The sequence below is a fragment of the Nicotiana tabacum genome, chromosome 5 (genome assembly GCF_000715075.1).
Source record: "Nicotiana tabacum cultivar K326 chromosome 5, ASM71507v2, whole genome shotgun sequence".
Classification (NCBI taxonomy): domain Eukaryota; kingdom Viridiplantae; phylum Streptophyta; class Magnoliopsida; order Solanales; family Solanaceae; genus Nicotiana; species Nicotiana tabacum.
Window position 1 is genome coordinate 32539890 of NC_134084.1, and position 20194 is coordinate 32560083.

The 20194-nt window shown below is 37.7% G+C and overlaps 1 protein-coding gene across 1 annotated transcript; it reads right to left on the reverse strand.

Annotated features, from left to right (window-relative positions):
* Positions 1 to 300: 300 nt before the first annotated feature.
* On the reverse strand, positions 301 to 3971 carry LOC142180741 (uncharacterized). Its single transcript, XM_075252807.1, has 6 exons — positions 2918 to 3971; positions 2041 to 2776; positions 1303 to 1617; positions 1118 to 1223; positions 664 to 1028; positions 301 to 538 (listed from the first exon to the last, which is right to left on the reverse strand). The coding sequence occupies exons 1-6, from the start codon at positions 3969 to 3971 to the stop codon at positions 301 to 303; spliced, it is 2814 nt and encodes a 937-aa protein (XP_075108908.1).
* Between the last annotated feature and the right edge of the window lie 16223 nt (positions 3972 to 20194).

Sequence of the window (20194 nt, forward strand, 5' to 3'; positions counted from 1 at the left end):
GTTATACTAGTACCAATTAACTCCAACAGATCAGCAGATCAAATGCAAAACAGGAGGAAGCATCATCCTAATCTAGAGATAAGAGTTATTGATGCATTAGGAAAAATAATTATCCAGTGATAATACCACCTTAGAATATAACAATTAAATAGATACAATAAGCAAAATATAAGTAAAAAAACTAGCACAACAAATCAACTCAAACACCAATATTCAAATTTCTGAATTAAAAAAATAACAAAAACTTAGAAGTTCTTAAATAGCACTTGCAAGAAAAATATTCTATAAGTTTCACCTGTTCTATTTAGAATCACATTCATTTTCAATGTCATTTCCTCCATCAATATTAGCTTCACCGTCATTTTCAATATCAATTACTATCCCATCGACACCACTTCTTACCCAATCATTGTACTCATCTTCCATAACACGAGCATTTTTTAAAAGAGCCAAGTCAGCGGCATCACTTTGCATTGATGACTCAAACTGCACACTATTTTCCTCTCCCATATTAAAAATATCTCGAGGTTCAATTAACCTAGGGACAAACCATTCATGATCTTCAGGATCTTGTACAAATATAACTTGTTAAGCTTGTTCTGCAAAAATAAAGGGCTCATGACGTTCTCGATCGCCAGAGTCTGTTAGGCGTGAGAAATTCACAAGTGTAAACCCCAAGTCATCTTCCTTAACTCCTCTACCTTTGTTACATCAACCCAATCACACTTAAATAAGACGACTTTAAATTCTTCGTAGTAATTTAACTCCACAATATCATTCAATCTACCATAATATGTGATATTTGCAGACTTTGGAGCATTGTCACTTGTACTTGCATAACTTTCAGTCTGTGAAACGACCATAACACCACTATTTTGTGTCACCTTAAATTCTTCACTTTGTTTTGTTCGGAATCGATACCCGTTATTTATATCGAACGCACTGAATCTTTTTGCAATGTAACTCGGCCCTTGTGCAAGGACTTTAACATCCTTTAAGATGTTAGATGTGGCTTCCAACTCCTTTGCCTAACCAAATAAAAGATACAACTATAAATATGGATATATGTACAAGGAATATAATTTAACATAACCATCGACTTAGTCCTACTACTTACTTGCTCCTTGAACCACTCATGAAATGTATCGAAATGCACACGGTCAAGTTGATGTTGTGTCAAACGACGCTTACGATGTGTTCTCTTGGTTTCAGCAATATCTTCCCTATTCATGTAACTCGAATATATCAATTTTTTATCAAATAAGTAATATACATAAATTAAATAATATATATAACACTTACTTTTTATAATTCTCAACCACCTCTGACTCGCAATTGAAAAGTACATGCCGATGTGCTTGCAACCTTATTTTCTCATCCAACTCAAATACGTATACTCCACCGAACGACTCCCCACTATTTGAAAAAAGACATTCTTCTTTACTAGTCTTATGCCCAATCTCATTGCCGTATTTTCTTGAACAATAAGACCTTGAATCTCCACCCTCCAAATATCGTGAGCAAAATGCCATACACTCATTTGTTATGTATGCTTCTGCTATCAAACCTTCTGGACATGCACGATTACTAACATATGATTTTAAAGTACCCAAATACCTATGGAATAAAATAATGGTATTAGTTTGATATTATAATATTTAATAACTAAATATATATAATTAAGTTTCAGTGATATTCTTCATACCTCTCAATTGGGTATATCTAGCGACAATGTACCAGCCCCGCATGTTTAGCCTCAGTTGCCAAGTGAATTACCAAGTGTATCATAACAGTAAAGAATCCTGGGAGGAAAAGTTTCTCCATAGTAGACAAAGTTTCTGGAATTTTTTCTTCAAGTAACTTTAACTCTTCTACTTTTAGTTCTTTGTTACACAGAACACGAAAGAATGTGCATAGTTCAATTAAAATGAAACTAACTCTTTTATCGGCTGATCTCCGCAAGGCGAGGGGAAGTAGTTCTTGCATTATAACATGACAATCATGAGTTTTTAACCCAGATATTTTTCGTTGCAAATGCACCGTGAGATATTAGACGCATAGCCATCTGGAAACTTGGCATTTTGTAGTACTTCATAAAACAACTCTTTTTCTTTTTGAGACATTGTGAAAAAATTAGGAGGAAGATATGTTTTCCCACTAGCTCGATATTGAGGCCATAAACTTGGTCTTATTTTCATCTCCTTCAAGTCCAATCGAGCTTCTAAATTATCTTTAGACTTTTTACCAAGATCCAATAATATATAAATTAAGTTATCACACACATTCTTTTCTATGTGCATCACATCAAGATTATGGCGCACCAAGTTAGACTTCCAATAAGGAAGATCGAAAAAAATACTCCTCTTTCTCCATGTGTTTTTCATCACTCGATTTACCCCTTCACTCGCCTGGCCGAGAGTAAACTTTATATCTTTAACTTGATTCAACATTAGTGACCCAGATACTGGACAAAGTGCAAGTCTTGTTTCTTTAGTACCATCAAACGATTTTGCAACATTCCAATATTTGTGTCCTAACTTCAAGAAGCGCCGATGCCTCATGTAACAAAACTTTCTGCCATGTCTGAGCCTTCTAGATTGAGTGTTTATGTTACAAGAAGGGCATGCAAACCGACCATAAGTGCACCATCCAGAGAGAGTAACATATGCTGGAAAATCATTAATAGTCCACATGAGAGCTGCTCGCATTTGAAATATCTCCTTAGCAGAGGCATCGTATGTTTCTATCCCAACATCCCATAATTCATTTAACTCTTCTATTAAAGGTTATAAAAAGACATCAATATTATTGCTAGGAGCTTTTGGTCCAGGAATAAGTAAGGACAAAATGAAGAACTCTTGTTTCATGCACATCCATGGTGGAAGATTATATGGCATTAAAATTACTAGTCATATACTGTGTACAATTCGCATTGTGCCAAATAGATTAAACTCATCAGAAGCTAATCCTAGGCGCACATTGTGAGGATCTCCAGCAAATTCAAGATATTTATTATCGAAATTTTTCCAAGCTTCAGAATCTGCAGGATGTCGTAAAACTCCATCTTTGATGCGCTCATCATGATGCCATCGCATTGCTTTACAAGTTTCTGAAGACATAAACAATCTCTGTAGCCTTGGTTTTAAAGGAAAATACCTTAAGACCTTGGCTGGAATTTTTCTGGCATCATTTTTCCATCTAGAAGCCCCACATACTTTGCATTCATTGACATTCTTATTAGCAAACTCTTTCCTAAAAAGCATGCAATCGTTGGGACAAGCATGGATTTTTTCATACTTTATGCCCAAGCCTTCAACTATCTTTTTAGTCTCATAGAAAGAAGAAGGTAATTTTTCTCCTTCAGGCGGCACATCTTTCAATAGTCCAAGCAAAGAATTAAAAAATTCATTTGACCACTTGAACATGCATTTTGTACGATACAAATGCAGCAAAAAGGAGAGTTTGCTAAACTTCTTACATCCAGGATATAATTCTTTATTTGCCTCCTTCATGAGCCGTTCAAACTTATCCACCTCTGGATGAGGTTGATTTCCAAATGGATGAGCAATATTCTCTTGTAAGTCTTGCTCTATGCCACCTAATTCGCTAGCATCAGTATCCATGAACTGTGTAACACCTGCAAATACATCATGTATCATTCCTCTTATATCATCGCCCCTTTGAGTTGATTGACTATGATTATTTTCTCCAGCATTGTTTGATCCCTTTAGAGACTCACCATAACAAAACCAAGTATCGTATGATGGTATAATACCGTTAACCATAAGATGATCATATGTTGTAGCCCGATTTACTTGATGGATAAGCATACACTTCGTACAAGGACATGCAATTTTTCCTCCATCTTGTTTTTCAAAAAAGGCATGATTTAAAAAATTCTCTACTCCATCCAAATATTCTTTACTAACTCTATCACAATACATCCATCTTTTATTTCTAAGATTGTCCATGACGTTCAAGATAGTCTTTTCTTTTCTATAATTACTGCAAGAGCTAAAAATGTGATAGTAAAAAGGTGGAATTAATCAAAAAGGTAGTTCAAAATAAAATAATCATCCTATTAGTATCTAATCCATAGCTCAAAGATATCATTTTAACAATTGAAACTATCAAAGATAAATCTATTAAAACTATCAGTGAAACAATTAAACTATTAAACAGTTAAACTATTTTAACAATTGATTCATAAATCTTTTAAGAATAGAATTATTAAAGTTATATTTTATAGAAGAACCATATATCATATATTTTAAAATTTTCAAAACTTATTACTCATATTTGTTGAATATCCAGATATATACTCCATTTTTATCAATTTGTTTTTAGCTCTTTTGTTAATTGAGCGCCAATTTAACTAGCTCTAAAGCTAAATGGAATATAAGTTAGTTTATATATTAAAAGTATACAAAGCCTAATATAATTGCGAAGAAATCATCCATCTAAAGTTTAAGTTAAAGACTACTTAAACTAAGCATGACAAGAAAGAGACAGAGTAAATAAACTTGAAAAATTCAACCAATTATGCAAAGCCTAAAAGGGCGTGAACTTTTTTAACAATAAGATGATGATTGCAGTGATATGGTGCTACTACATAGGGGGCTCAATTGATATGGAATATTTTGCTATTTATAAATAGATCATAGTCATCATAGAATAAACATGTAAATGAGAAAGAAATCTAGCCAAAGACAACTTGCCAATTTTCACTATATTGGTTCATAAAATTTTTAAGAATGGAATTATTAAACTAATAAATTATACAATTTTTTAAGGCTGGACATTCTTACTATAACTAACAATAAACTATTGGGTACTGACTGTCGAAGTATTCTATATATTACAAACAACCCAAGTTGTTTCTTAACAAACGAATGAATTACTGTGGTTGAGAGTCCTATTGGCTATTGAGCTTTTAGATCGTGAAAAGTAGCCTTAGAAAATATACAGAGGAACCAATTCACAAAATAATACCAGAACAGAGGAGGAAACAATTCAATCAATCGACTATCAATCTAACCGCAGCTAGATATCACAAACGACTTAGCAAAAACATAAAAAGCTATACTTTCACAAATTATTACTAAGTTGTTGTTCAACAGCCCTTGGCTTATCACGCTTCTTCATCGAACATGTTACACGATACCAGAGAAAATTGTTCCAGTGGTTTCTAACAGTGTGCAGCAGGTTCAAACTACTGAAGGTGTTCATCGAGCTACTGAGATTTCTGGAAGGAAGATTGTGCCATTTTGTGGGCAGGTCCACCAAGATCAAGGTCATACAAGGAATGAAATAGTCATAGCTACTGGGCAATTGCAGCAAAATAATGTTAATACAAGGAAGGAGATGGCCATTACAGGTGTAGTTAATAATCAACAAATCCAAACCTCTAACAAGTTTGCAATGTTAGAGGTTCAGGATGATGATGAGGAGAACAATAACCAATTGGTTATGGTAGAAGGAAGTACTGAACCTAGTAGTCCTACTACTAATCTCAATGCAGGTGGGAGATTAAATCCTAAAGCAGCTGTTTTTACCAAAATCCATCAGCCCCAAATTTGGGTTGTTGGGGTCAAAACAATCAGGCTAATTGTTGCTTCCTTGACGAACTCACCAATATCATATTCCCACCTTTTTTAAATAGAAAGCAAAAGTCTGAAAAGGCAGAGAAAAAGAATGAATGGAAGACCAATACCCTGCATTTTTTTGAAAACAAGGAAATAGGTATTCAGCTAAGCTTTCAGTTGCTGGTAGCAATTATCGTTGCAGTTCTAGTATTTACGGCTTTGTCACTGTCCAGAGGGATTACTGAAGCTCCAAAGTTAGATGAGAAGCAGCCTCAGAAAAGGTCATTATCGTCTTGTGCTTTACACTTATAATACTCTGTCACGGATGTTTGTTTTCTTTCATTAAACACTCCGCTTATTGCTATATTTAAGGTTGCCCTTTCAGAATTGGGATGAATCACTGTCTTCAAACACTATCAAAGTGATAAAAATAGAGTTTGTTGGAAAAGTCAACGCCAATTTAAATAATCAAGCATCATCAATCAATTGTAAATAAATCTATATAAGCAATCGAGCAAAAGAATTCACTGTAAAACAATCCATATAATCAATTGAGCAGCATCAACCATCAATCCATTGTAAATCAATCCAAAAACACTATCGAGCAGCATCAATCAACTGTAAATCATTCAATCCATATAAAAATCGAGCAGCATCAATCAACAATGTATTGCAAAACGATTTCAAGCAACCAATTTAACAAGGGAAGAAGAGAAATTAACAGGGGAAGAAGAGAATGCCACAGGAACGAGAGAACATACATGGAAAAGAATCGACGATGAGGTACTGGAAATTGACGCAACAACAATCTAGGTTTTCCTATCGTTCAATCCATATAAAAATTGAGCAGCATCAATCAACAATGTATTGTAAAACAATTGCAAGCAACCGATTTAATAGGGGAAGAAGAGAAATTAATAGAGAAGAAGAGAACTTACCTGGAAAAAAGTCGACGACGAGGTACTGAAAATTGACGCAGCAGCAATTTAGGTTTTCCTATTCAATTGACCTTATCCGTTTCTATTAAAGGGAAATATGTTTTCCTAGTTCATACAAGTTTCTAATTGGAGGGAACGATAATTCTCGTCCAAAACATTTAGAGGGAACAATGCTTTTCTTTTTGTGGGGAGGGAAACGTTAAAATAATAAGAAATTAAATTAAATTAGTAATTTTTAGTTGCAATTGTATTTTTATTGCCGGTAAAAGGATATCTTTTACTGGCTAATGCTCATTTGCCACTAATTTTTTAGCTTAAAGAATTTATTAGCTAAAATTGTCTTATTGCCGCTAAATAATTGCCCCCAAAGGTCTTTTTTGTAGTAGTGGGGTAAGGGCTTCAAATTATCCCAAGAGGAAGGTGTTAGACACCCCTCATGATCCACTAGTGTGGTTCCCAGCTAGATAGTTATTGTGAATTTGAGATGCAATTAACATATAAGCAGATAAGGCTCAAATAAGGGGGATTTCAATGCACAATAGTTTAAAAGTAAACAAAGTTTGAAACAGCAATTAAAAGAGCTGATTTTAAATAAGGAGTTAAACTGCTTGAAAAAATAAGGGGGAAATAAAGAAAGGGGGTCCTAGGTTTACAAAAAGTATGGATCACATCAATGCAATACCCGGTAATCACTCCTCAAAATAGGGGTTACACGTGGCATTATCACACTGGTCATCATATCCATATCTACCCTTCCCACCCCGTTAAGGTATTACAGTGCGGATTGGTCTCGATTACTATTGCATGCTATTACCCGTCCCATTCCTATCAGTCCTGGAGGCACTTAGGACTACTATTCCTAAAGAGAGGGGATATTAGGCTGATTGGTTTCAAAGGATAAAAATCTATGGCGCATACAAAACAGATAATATGGCATATAAAGGGGAAGCATGTAAACAAACAAAAGGCTCATGTATACCTCCTCAAAACAAAAGCACATAACTAGCATGACTTGCACATGCTTTTAGGTCTGATTTAAAGCACATAAAGACGAGGAAAGTTAATTGTTGAGGCAGATTAGTTTATTACATAACTCAGATAAGAAGTCTGAATCAGGTCTGCCTGCTGGTTGTAACAATTAACAAAGGCAGATTCAATTTTATAGTTATTACTCTAAATCTTGCCTAAGTGTTTAGACAGGGTCCTATAAGCATGATATCTACTTAATTCAGAAGGTGGTGAAATAGTGATAATTCAAAACGTACTGCTTGCAATCCTATAGGCATGCTTGCTAAACCTTGTTGAAAATAAGGAAATTATTAAAGAGAGGTTCAGAATAGACGAATTTAAATTAGACTAGTTCCAAATTCTGCAGATGATGGTATCTACTATTACTGACTCTAATCCACATGGGCATGATATCTAACATTGAATGTGAATGGAACGACTCAAATTTATTTAAGAACCCCTATAGGCATGATTTCTATGTGTTACTGATTTCAGCATGCTACTGGGTTATAACCAATTAGGCTCTAAAAATATGATATCTAAACGGTGACAAATGTGTAGAATTTTAGATAATCCCTATAGGCAGGTTATCTAGATGTGATGTTGAACAAGTAAGTCCTATAGACATGGTTTCTAAATGTAATGTGAATATGCAGAATTGGAGCAGTCCTATAGGCATGTTTTCTAAATGCGATTTGAACAAGTAGAGAATGTAGTCCTATAGGCATGTTTTCTACCCTTGAGCATGCTTAATTTCCCAACCTTTTTTTTCACTAGCCAGCCCCAAATGTTCATTACAAATTATTACAAACTAGGAATACTAAATTACATCATAAAAAGTACAAAGAAAAGTTACAACTAGAAGAAGCATGATTCTTAACTTCCTCTTTGAGTTATGAGATAAACCAACTCAAAATACCATTGATCCAAAGCCTTTCTCAGCCTTGAGTGTGTCAGAGTTCCCTAAGGGCCTCAATAGGACCCCGGGCAGTGCTCACACCCAAGTTTCATAACCAGAATAGGGACAAGTGCAGTGTGGAAATACCAGCCCTCATGTGTCCAAGTTCAGAGGGAGCTCATGGGTCCCAAGGCAAGGCTCACATGAGGGGGCAGAACTTAAGTCTAAGAAGAGAGTGAAAGGTGCAGAAACTAAGTTCTAAGAACTGAGGGAATAAAAGAGAGGGAAAGGGTGAGGGGAGTTAGCCATTAACACTTCAAAGAATTGATAACTTCACACAAAGGGGCAGGGGATTGGGAATCCATTGCAAGGGAGACTATATACTTAGGTATGGGTTAATTTTGGGCATGCACAACAATAGGGAGTGTTGTCATGCTTGTAAATCAACCAGAACACACAACATATAAGGGTAACATGGAGGTTATGACCCTAGGAGGATCAAGTTTGGGTCATGCTTAGCAATATTCAATGTTGTCATGCCCCAAACTAACCACAAGTATTAATCACATTGGGGTAGGGGTTTGGGATTCATAATACATTGATTCAGAATAGGAGAAAGGAAATTACAGCATGCTAAATAATGGTACTGAATTAAATACAAGCAGTAGGCAGACAAGAATGCAAAACCAGTAAGTAAGCATGTTGTTGTTAGTGTTGAAAAACTTAATTAGAACATATCAGTCAAAGAAGCAAAGTACAGTAAAGAAAAGTAGCAGGACTTCGAAATATAGTCTTGGATTTTAGCCGGCTAAACAGGCAATAGCACAAGTAATATTAAAGCAAGAGAGAGTGTTTGAGTGTAAGTGTAAGTTCAGAACTAAAAGTGTCCGTGTTTTTGAAAGAGAAGAAGTAACGGGTATTTATAGTTTTTTGAAAACGATTAAGAAAGAGGTAATAAGCTACAAACATGGAAACAATCATGATTCAGAATCAATTATACAAGTGATTTCCCTTAATTAAGGGGTCAGTTGCTTAACGGGCAGTGACAGGTTCGAAATAAAGAAAGCAATCAATTAAAAAGCAGGCTAAAAGTTGCCATAAAAGAAGTAGTAAAATAACAAGTAAGCAATTCGAGTCTAGCTACAGAGGTACTCTAATTTTGGAAAGGATTCAGTAAGGCAAAATAGGAAAGAAATCAATTAACCTTAATAGGCGAGTGAAATCAGAATCTCACAAAGGAAAAGTTTAAACTTAGTCACGAGTTTGAAAATTAGTTAGAGAAGGAGACTCAGCATATAAATAGGGTGCATAAACATTGTACATGCGAGGCTAGGCCTGTTGGCAAGAAGAAATAACACACAACAGTAGCACAAAGATTCAGTAGATAGCAACGTTAGAAGCATGACAGTCCAGTAGGTCAAGTAGTAAAGAAAACATAGAATATCAAAAGCATGCAAAGGTCTCACAGTAGCAGGTGAGGAAACCCCCTTTAGAAAAATTAGGGTTTCGAGCATATTTGAGTTTAGAGAAGATAGAAACCCAACAATCAGAAGAATCACACAAAGGGAGCAAAATATTTCGAAATAAAGAACTTCAAACCGAGTCATGCACTTAAACGGACAGTCTTAGACCCAAAACCCTATAATTTTCAACAATAGGAGAGTTTTAAAAGAGAATAAGCAAACAAATCGGACAAAACTCATGCAAACAAACATTCGTTTAGTAAATAGTTAAAAACAATTAGGGGTTTTAACATGCAAACTCAGGTAGAAGAACGATATAAGCAAACATAGCCAAACATGTCAAAGAATTAGAGAAACATTTTGAAATAACTTAACAGAAACCGTAATCAAAAAGTTAAGGGGTTTTGAAAGCAGAGTTTTAAAAGAAAATTTGAGAAAAACACTTAGAAGTTCAGAGCAAACATAGATCTAAAACAGATCTAAAAAGGAATCGTAGGAACCTTAAAGGCTAAGGTTTCATAAAAACCCCAAATGGTGAGAAAGACTTTGAAAACCAACGATCTAAGCAGGAGAGTCAGGAGTCTGACTCGAATAGCTATGGCTGGCTGGAGAAAAAGTCGAGATGACCGGAGAACAGTCATGAACTGCAATCGAACAAGCCTGAACCAAGTTCTTTTGAGACATAGCCTCGAGGCCATATTAATCGAGCACGTAGAAGCCATGAGAGGTGGATATAGGTCTTCGATGACTTTAGGAACCATAGATTTGGGGAGGTATTAAGGTTGTAGTTGATGGCGGCGTCTAGGGTTTGAGAGGATTTGAGAGAGAGTTGAGAGAGAAGGGGATTTAGAGGCGGCGAAATTTGGAAATGAGGCTAGGGTTAGGGGTCGTTTGAATTAAAAAAGGCAAGGTTGATTGTTGGCCGTTGATCTGAATGATCAACGGCTTGGATCATAACGGGCGAGTGGGTGGGTTATGAAGATGGGTTTGGGTCGGATTAAATCAGAATTGGGTCGGGGGTTCAAATGGTTTCAATTGAGTTCAATTGGGGTCAGAATTGGGCTATAATCGAAATAAAATTGGGTTGACATTTAAATAACCAATTTTCCCTATTTGATTTATAAAAAAATAATTAATTAATTTCTGAAAATAAATTAAATGTACCAAAATGATTTATAGAATATAATTAACTATTTAAAATAACAGACTTAATTTTTATGAATATAAACGTAATTAATCTTAAAAGAGGCTAATGTTGTAATTATATACAATTTAACTTTAAAAATACTAAATGACTTTGTAAAAATATGCAAAAATTATATTACCTATATTTTAGCATAAATATGAAAATCCAATAAATGAATCACCAAAATGATAATTTTGGGAATAATTATTGAATTTGTATAGATAAAATAGGGCAATAAATCGATTTAAAAATCTTTAAAAATTAAGGAACAATAATAAAATATTTGGACATACTTATATATGCATACATATGCTATTTTGAAAGTATTTTGCAAATTAAAATATACATGAAAAAATTGGGTATCAACAGCTGCCCCTCTTTACCAGGGAAAGATGAAAGAGATATCGGGTAAAGATATGATGGCCAATTTTGACTAAACGAAATGGTTCGAGGAGGTTTAGGCTGCACCCTGGCTTTCGAGCTTCCTACATATCCCTGGTCTTACATGAATCAGGCCATATGCAGTTCTGCATCCGTCGGCGGAGTATGTCGTTGGAGACTTTTCAAGAACGGACGCAATATCTAGGGTCGGGTGTGTGGTATGTTTGTGGAAATGTTTAGGTTTGATATGGCTGCGGGAACTGGAGCGGAATTTCTCCTTCCGAGATGGTCGTTGCTTGCCGGTTTACCTGCGAATAAGTAATACAAGCATATATTGTGCATAAATTTAAACATGATGCAATTTCCCGTCGGACTGTGAGGATTGTCTTCGGATGGTTGGAATGACGTCCTTAGACCATGAAGCGTGTAATAATGGATTTAAGGGCCATGAAATGTTGCTCTCGGGCTATGAGGATGATGCCTCCGAACCATAATGCCTTTGAATAATAATATGCAAAAGATTAAAAGGGGTCCTCAGGCCATGACATGGCGTTCTCAGGCTATGAAAATGGTGCCTCCGAACAATGACGCCTTTGGATAATTTGGTGATCTTTCAGCCCATGAGATGCAGTAGGTGGCGATCTTTTAGCCATGCAAATGTAGAGGTGGCGATCTTTCAGCCATGTGAATGTAGAGGTGGCAATCTTTCAGCCATGCAAATGTAGAGCTGGCGATCTTTCAGCCATGCAAATGTAGAGCTGGCGATCTTTCAGCCGTGCAGAATGAAGAGGTGGCAATCTTTCAACCATGCAAAATGAAGATAAGGAGGCGATCTTTCAGCCATGCAAATGTAGATGGAGATAGTATTTAGTCTCGGAAGGCAGAATGGTAGCCGTATGCAATGCAGAAAATGCAGATGGAGACGGCGTTTAGTCTCGGAAGGCAGAATGGTAGCCTTATGCAAGAAATAAGGTAGCAAACGGTAACAGAGCTTTCATAGCTGATAGTAGATTGCAATATTGTGACTGCTGGGGACATTGTGCCACATGGAATATCACCAGCATGCGTGGATAGCAAATGTTGGTAAGTGCAATAATTTTGAGAATTGTATTCTTGAATAGTGTTTGTCTCGTGAGTGTATAGCATGTCTGATGCTTTCGTAATCTAAGTGCCTGAATTCAAAGAAAAATTGTGAGTTTTGTAAAAGGGGGAGGTTAGTTCGTATCCTTGCTGGCTCTGCTTGATCTGCTCGGCTTTGATCTGGTGATACTGTATGTATCATTGGGGCAGCATTGCTAAACAGGGCAATTTCAGTAATAAACATGCATGATTTTTTAAAATATAACATAAGTATATAATTAAGAAACAACTTTTAGATGAACCGATGACTGTGACGTGGTTCAAGACATTGCAACCTCTCTTGCTATGGAATTTTGAGGGTCCTCCTCAAAATTATGCCCCAGTTTAATGGGTTGATGTTTCTGACTGTTGCTTGTGATGATTGGCTGAAATCACTTTGGAATTTTACGGGTCCTCCTCAAAATTATGCCCCAGTTTTCAATTACGGGGGGAAATGAAAATTTTATTGAATTGTGACCGAACTCATAGGACTACCTACGTATCCCCTCTTAAACGGGAATCAGGTCAGGCGTAGTTCAATTTACATCATATAGGAAAGCATAAAGATTACACATAGTAACACTTGACTGCATCTGAGTTGATAGGCTTTGGTCAGACTTCTCTGTCCATTTCTGCAAGTATGAGGGCTCCTCCTGTCAGAACTCGGTAAACCATGTATGGACCCTGCCAGTTGGGAGAGAACTTTCCTTTGGCTTCATCTTGATGGGGAAAATTTTTCTTTATCACCAGCTCTTTTGCTGAAGGCTTTGGATATTCTGTTCTGATAGAGTTGACCATGGCAAACTGCATTCATTCTCTTTCCGTATATAAGGGATAGTTGCTCATAATGACTTTTTACCCATTCTGCGTCATCGAGCTCAGCTTCTTGTATGATTCTTAGGGAAGGAATTTCCACTTCGGCGGGAATGACTGCCTCTGTACCATAAACCAGTATATAGGGGGTTGCCCCAGTCGATGTGCAGACTGTGGTGTGATATCCCTATAGAGAGAATGACAACTTCGCGTGCCACTACTTAGGCTTTTCTATCATTTTCCTTAGTATCTTCTTGATATTCTTGTTGGGGGCCTCTACGGTCCTGTTCATCTAAGGTCTGTAGGCTGTAGAATTCTTGTGTCGGATCTTGAAGGTTTCACACATAGCTTTCATCAAGTCACTATTTAGGTTGGAGCCATTATCAGTAATGATTGACTCTGGAATCCCGAATCGACAAACGATGCGGTCGCGGACAAAGTCTACCAAGACTTTCTTGGTTACTGCTCTGAAAGATGCTGCTTCGACCCATTTGGTGAAATAGTCGATTGCTACCAAGATAAATCTATGTCCGTTGGAAGCGACGGGCACGATTGGTCTAATAACATCCATCTCCCAAGCGGCGAACGACCATGGTGAGCTTGTTGCATTAAGCTCATTTGGAGGTACCTTTATCATGTTTGCATGTATCTGGCAGCGATGGCATTTCAGGACATACTGGATGCAGTCTATCTCCATAGTCATCCAAAAGTAACCAGTTCAAAGTATCTTCTTTGCTGAGACAATACTGTTCATATGCGGACCATAGGTCCCAGCGTGAATTTCTTCTAGTATCCTGGATGCTTCCTTTGCATCGACACACCTTAATAGTCCTAAATCAGGAGTCCTCCTATACAGGATTCCTCCGCTGTGAAAGAAATTATTGGACAACCTCCGAAGTATGCATTTCTGAGTAGGATTTGCAAGTTCTGGGTATTCGCCTTTTGCCAAATATTCTTTGATATCATGAAACCAAGGTTTTCCATCTACTTCTTCTTCAACATGGGCGCAATACACTGGTTGATCATGGATCTTTACTGGAATGGGATCAATGAAGTTTTTGTCTGGATGTTTTATCATGGATGATAGGGTAACCAATGCATCGGCGAACTCATTCTGGACTCTGGGAGCATGTTGGAACTCTGTCTTCACGAACCTCTTTCTCAATTCCTGTACATGATGCAGATACAGGAGTATCTTGGAGTTCTTGGCTGCCCATTCTTCTCGTACCTGATGTATAAGAAAGTCTGAATCTCCAATCACTAGCAACTCTTGAATGTTCATGTCAATAGCCATCTTGAGCCCTAGGATGCAGGCTTCATACTCGACCGTGTTGTTAGTGCACGGGAATCTGAGTTTGGCGGACACCGGATAATGCTGACCAGTTTCCGATACGAGGACTGCTCCTATGCCAACTCCCTTAAAGTTTGCTGCTCCATCAAAAAACATTCTCCAACCATCATAGGATTCTGCAATATCTTCTCCTATGAATGATACCTCTTCGTCCGGAAAATACATTTTCAGGGGTTTGTATTCTCCATCCACGGGGTTCTCAACAAGGTGATCTGCTAGTGCATGTCCCTTGATTGTCTTCTGAGTTACGTAGACAATGTCAAATTCACTCAACAAGGTTTGCTACTTGGCTAGCTTTCCAGTGAGCATGGGCTTCTGAAAGATGTAATTTAGAGGATCCATCCTTGATATGAGATATGCAGTATAGGCACAAAAGTAGTGCCTCAGCTTTTGAGCTACCCAAGTCAAAGCACAATAGGTGCATTCTAATAGAGAATATCGGGCCTCGAATGGGGTGAACTTCTTGTTGAGATAATAGATGCCCTGCTCCTTCCTCCCCGTTTCATCATGCTGCCCCAAAACGCAATTGAAAGCTCCATCCAATACTACAAGGTAGAGTAATAAGGGTCTACCTGGCTCAGGCGGGACTAAGACTGGTGGTGTTGACAGGTATTCCTTGATTCTGTCGAAGGCTTTTTGGCAGTCATCAGTCCATTTGGTAGCGGCGCCCTTCTTTAACATCTTAAAGATTGGCTCACAAATAACCGTAGATTGTGCTATGAATCAGCTGATGTAATTGAGCCTTCTCAAGAAGCTCATCACATCTTTCTTGTTCTTTGGTAGTGGCAATTCTCAAATAGCTTTTACTTTTGATGGATCTAGTTCTATTCCTCGGCGACTCACAATAAACCCGAGTAGTTTTCCGGCCGGAACCCCAAATGCACACTTTGCGGGATTCAGTTTCAGGTTGTACCTTTGCAATCTATTGAAAAACTTCCTCAAATCTTCTATGTGATCAGTAGCCTTCTTGGACTTGCTGATAACATAATCTACGTACACCTCAATCTCTTTGTGTATCATATCGTGGAAATGGTGGTCATGGCCCTCATGTAGGTGACCCCTGCATTCTTTAACTCAAACGACATCATCTTGTAACAATACATTCCCCACGGCATAATGAAAGTCATTTTCTCAGCATCTTCTTCATCCATCCAGATCTGATGATACCCAGCGAAACAATCTACAAATGATTGTAACTCATGCTTGGCGCAATTGTCGATCAGGATGTGTATATTTGGCAAAGGGAAGTCGTCTTTTAGACTGGCCCGGTTGAGATCCCGGTAGTCGACACAGATTCAGACCTTCCCGTCCTTCTTTGGTATTGGCACGATGTTGGCTAATTATGTCAGGTATTCTACTACCCTAAGAACCTTAGCTTTGGCCTGCTTGGTGACTTCTTCCTTGATTTTTAGACTTATATCAGGCTTGAATTTTCTGGACATGTCGGATCGGTTGGCAATTTGTGAGCCACAATAGACGTACTCAGGCCAGTCATGTCATCATACGACCAGGCGAATATGTCCTCATATTCTCTTAGAAATTCTGTGTATTCCTTCTTTTTTGATGGCGATAAGTGGACGTTGATTCGTGTTTCATTGACGTTTCCTGCATATCCTAGGTTGACAATCTCAGTCTCGTCCAGGTTGGACTTAGGTCTGTTCTCAAAATTTTCAACCTCCTTAACAATCTCTTCTGGTATGTCATCTTCCTCTGAATCTATGCCCGTTTGTTGCGTTGTCTCGTTGCATGTCATAGTCATTGGTTTATCAAGATAAGTAATAGTAATGATGTGTAAAAAGTCAAAATACTTTGATAAATTTCATAATCATTTTGAATATTGGAGATCTTATTGCAGGAATTGAAAACATGCAAGACATAAAAATCTTTTAGTAAATAAGACAGCGCTTGTTTTAGCCTTGCTAGCCCGAGGCTCTTCGGACTCTGGTCGTCTTGATAGTCTAGTTATTGAGGCGTGCCCCTCTACTTACAGCCTGTATGGAAGGGTTTTCCTCCCCCTCCTCCTTGAGAAAAACATAATAGTCCATGTCATTGTCTTCTAAGAACAAGTTCTTCACCGCTGCCAGTGCTTCCTCTTCTTCTGACCTATAGATAACATCGGCCGGTTGGAAAGTCTGCTCTAAATGTGGTATTGGCTGCTCTAGCGAATAGTAAGGACCACGCCATGGTGGCGACCAGTTGTTGAATTCTTTCCAAGTGTACTCATATCCCACGTAGATAGAAGTGTTATGGTGGCCTGGTGTGTGGAAATGGTCATTTGTGGAGTTCTGAGGTTCTAGAATGAGTAGTGGAGTGTTGTTTAGGGTATGGCAGGTGTTACATTGGTTCTTTAATGGAACAGTGTGATGGTGAGGAAGGGGATGATTCTGTTGCTTTGGGATATTTTGTAGAGGTATAAGGTTCTGAGCATTTGGGAAATTGATATCTGGAGTGGTGAGGGAAAATGACAGATTTGCTAGATTCCGAACCTAATCAAGTTCTTCTTGGAATTTCAGTAGCTTTTGTTCAAGTTGGGATGCATTTTCTTTGGAAACCTGAGTTTCGTGACCATGAGTGACCTCTACCCATTCAGTTGAGTTCTCTTTTCTGATATTATTCAAATCTTCCATCTTCCCTTTGTTCTTGTTTTTGACAGGACTAAGAGGATGAGTGGGTGGAGGGCCCCTGGATCTCGTGGAATAAGATGATATTGCTAGAGTGCACAAACTAACCTTTGGAGAGGGGAATAATAAACAAAAAGTAAAAAACAAAAAGGTAAAAAGTTAGTGAGGATTATAGGAAGTATTGCAATATTTAAATACATAATGCAGGAATGTAAATCATGTCCTAATTTGGGGATCTCTTTGTGCCCGAGGTAGGCCTAGCGACAAATTGATTTGGAGAACTTAGAATTCTAAATGCCTCATTTTATGGATAGAAAATAAGACGAATCCCAAATCGACACTAAATAAACAGGAAATAAATATCACTACTGGACATTGACCTTATTACATTTTATAAAGCGATATGATAAACTCATACCTACTTGGTCCCTGAAGGACCTTCCTCAGGATGAATGCTCTCGTTGATCAGATCCTCCAGTTCACGTAGGTTCACCAGTAAAAATTCCTTTGCCAGGTGTTCTCCTTTGTTTCCCTCAGCATTCTGGCACTCGGTGACTCTTTTCCTCACTTTTCCTTCCAATTCCAGCAGACTGTATTCTAGATATTCCAACTTTTCGCTAGCTTTGGCGGCCCTCTCTTTCCACTCATTGATTTGGTCATTTGATGGAAGACTCCTCCACCAGTCTAGCAAGAGTGAGGGTATGCTAACCATACCAAAGTTGGGGACCTCGTTCTTCATTTTCTGCAAAACAAAAGGGTTAAGACCCTACCCCTGCCAGACTCAACTATTTAACATCAACAATTAGCATGAAGCATTTAGTTCTCCCAATAAATACACAGAACGTGGTGACATCCATTTGGGTTTAGGGAAACCCAGTGGACTTTGGACAAGGCTATCTTAAAGAGTCATTATGCGGACAACATAACTGACTTGGCTAGGTTTGACCATGATGCATGCACAGTTTAAACAGAGTAAGGTTTCTATGGGGTTTTAGACTGGTACCCTTGAGCAGACAACTCAAGGGGGAAAGGCACAGAATCGTTGACTACACCATTGATCGACTGGTTTTACCGCAAATAAGCATTTTCCGGATTTAGAGGGATGATAATATCGAAAGAGCGCAACCACTCATTATAAGCATTGCTATGGGATTTGTTTGGCACGAGTGGAATATGATGTTGAGCATGATTATGCAATAATTAAAAACATATTGTCACGTATTTGCACATTTAAGAAAGCAGTAAATACAGCAGTTTTATAATTTAAAGCAGTAATGAAAGAAAGAAACGAAGAAGATAAGTCAGTTTTGCAATTGAAAGGGGAATTGAATGCTTAAAGGAATCAAACAAGTAATTGCACATAAAGAGGTATGAATTCACAACAATAGTCTGAAATGGTAAAAGCCTAAAAAATCCCCAGCGGAGTCGCCATGCTATCGCGCCCCCTTTTTCTCGCGAAATCGGGTTTATGACATTTGGAAGGACAACTTGTTCCTTTTGGGAACTGGGTTTTTGCATTTGAAGAGTCGCCACCTAATGATTAAGGTGCATTAGGACACCAATAGAGATTCAATTCTAAGTTTGTTTGGGTAACCAGAGATTGGGTAAGGGCTTGAAATTATCCCAAGGGAAAGGTGTTAGGCACCTCTCAGGATCCACTAGTGTGGTTCCCGGCCAGACAGTTATTGTGAATTTGGGGTGCAATTAACATATAAGCAGATAAGGCTGAAATAAGAGGGGATTTCAATGCACAATAGTTTGAAAGTAAACAAAGTTTGAAAGAGCAATTAAAAGAGCTGATTTTAAATAAGGAGTTACAATGCTTACAAAAAGGGGGGAAATAAAGAAAGGGGGTCCTAGATTTACAAAAAATATGGATCACATCAATGCAATACCCAGTAATCACTGCTCAAAAGAGGGGTTACACGTGGCATTAGCGCACCGGTCATCATATCCATATCTACCCTTCTCACCCCGTTAAGGTATTAAAGCACGGATTGGTCTCGATTACTATTGCATGCTATTACCCGACTCATTCCTATCAGTCCCGGAGGCACTTAGGACTATTATTCCTAAAGAGAGGGGATATTAGGCTGATTGGTTTCAAAGGATAAAAATCTAAGGCGACATACAGAACAGATAATATGGCATATAAAGGGGAAGCATGTAAACAGACAAAAGGCTCATGTATACCTCCTCAAAACAAAAGCACATAACTAACATGACTTGCACATACTTTTTAGGTCTGATTTAAAGCACATAAAGACGAGGGAAGTTAATTGTTGAGGTAGATTAGTTTATTACATAACTCAGATAAGAAGTCTGAATCAGGCCTGCCTGCTGGTTGTAACAATTAACAAAGGCGGATTCAATTTTACAGTTATTACTCTAAATCTTGCCTAAGAATTTAGACGGGGTCTTATAGGCATGATATCTACTTAATTCAGAAGGTGGTGAAACAGTGATAACTCAAAACGTACTGCTTGCAATCCTATAGGCATGTTTGCTAAACCTTGTTGAAAATAAGGGTATTATTAAACAGAGGTTTAGAATAGACGAATTTAAATTAGACTAGTTCCAAATTCTGCAGATGATGATATCTACTATTACTAACTCTAATCCACATGGGCATGATATCTAACATTGAATGTGACTGGAATGACTCAAATTTATTTAAGAACACCTATAGGCATGATTTCTATGTGTTGCTGATTTCAGCATACTACTGGGTTATAACCAATTGGACTCTAAAAAACACGATATCTAAACGGTGACAAATGTGAAGAATTTTAGATAATCCCTATAGGCAGGTTATCTAGATGTGATGTTGA

Excerpts from the sequence above, each read along its gene's own strand:
- LOC142180741 (XM_075252807.1), bottom strand. The coding sequence starts at position 3,971 with ATGGACAATCTTAGAAATAAAAGATGGATGTATTGTGATAGAGTTAGT. Across the intron at positions 2,777-2,917 it reads CACAATGCGAATTGTACACA|AAGAGTTAAATGAATTATGG; the intron begins GTATATGACTAG and ends AACCTTTAATAG. Across the intron at positions 1,618-2,040 it reads TATGCGTCTAATATCTCACG|GTATTTGGGTACTTTAAAAT; the intron begins GTGCATTTGCAA and ends TTTATTCCATAG.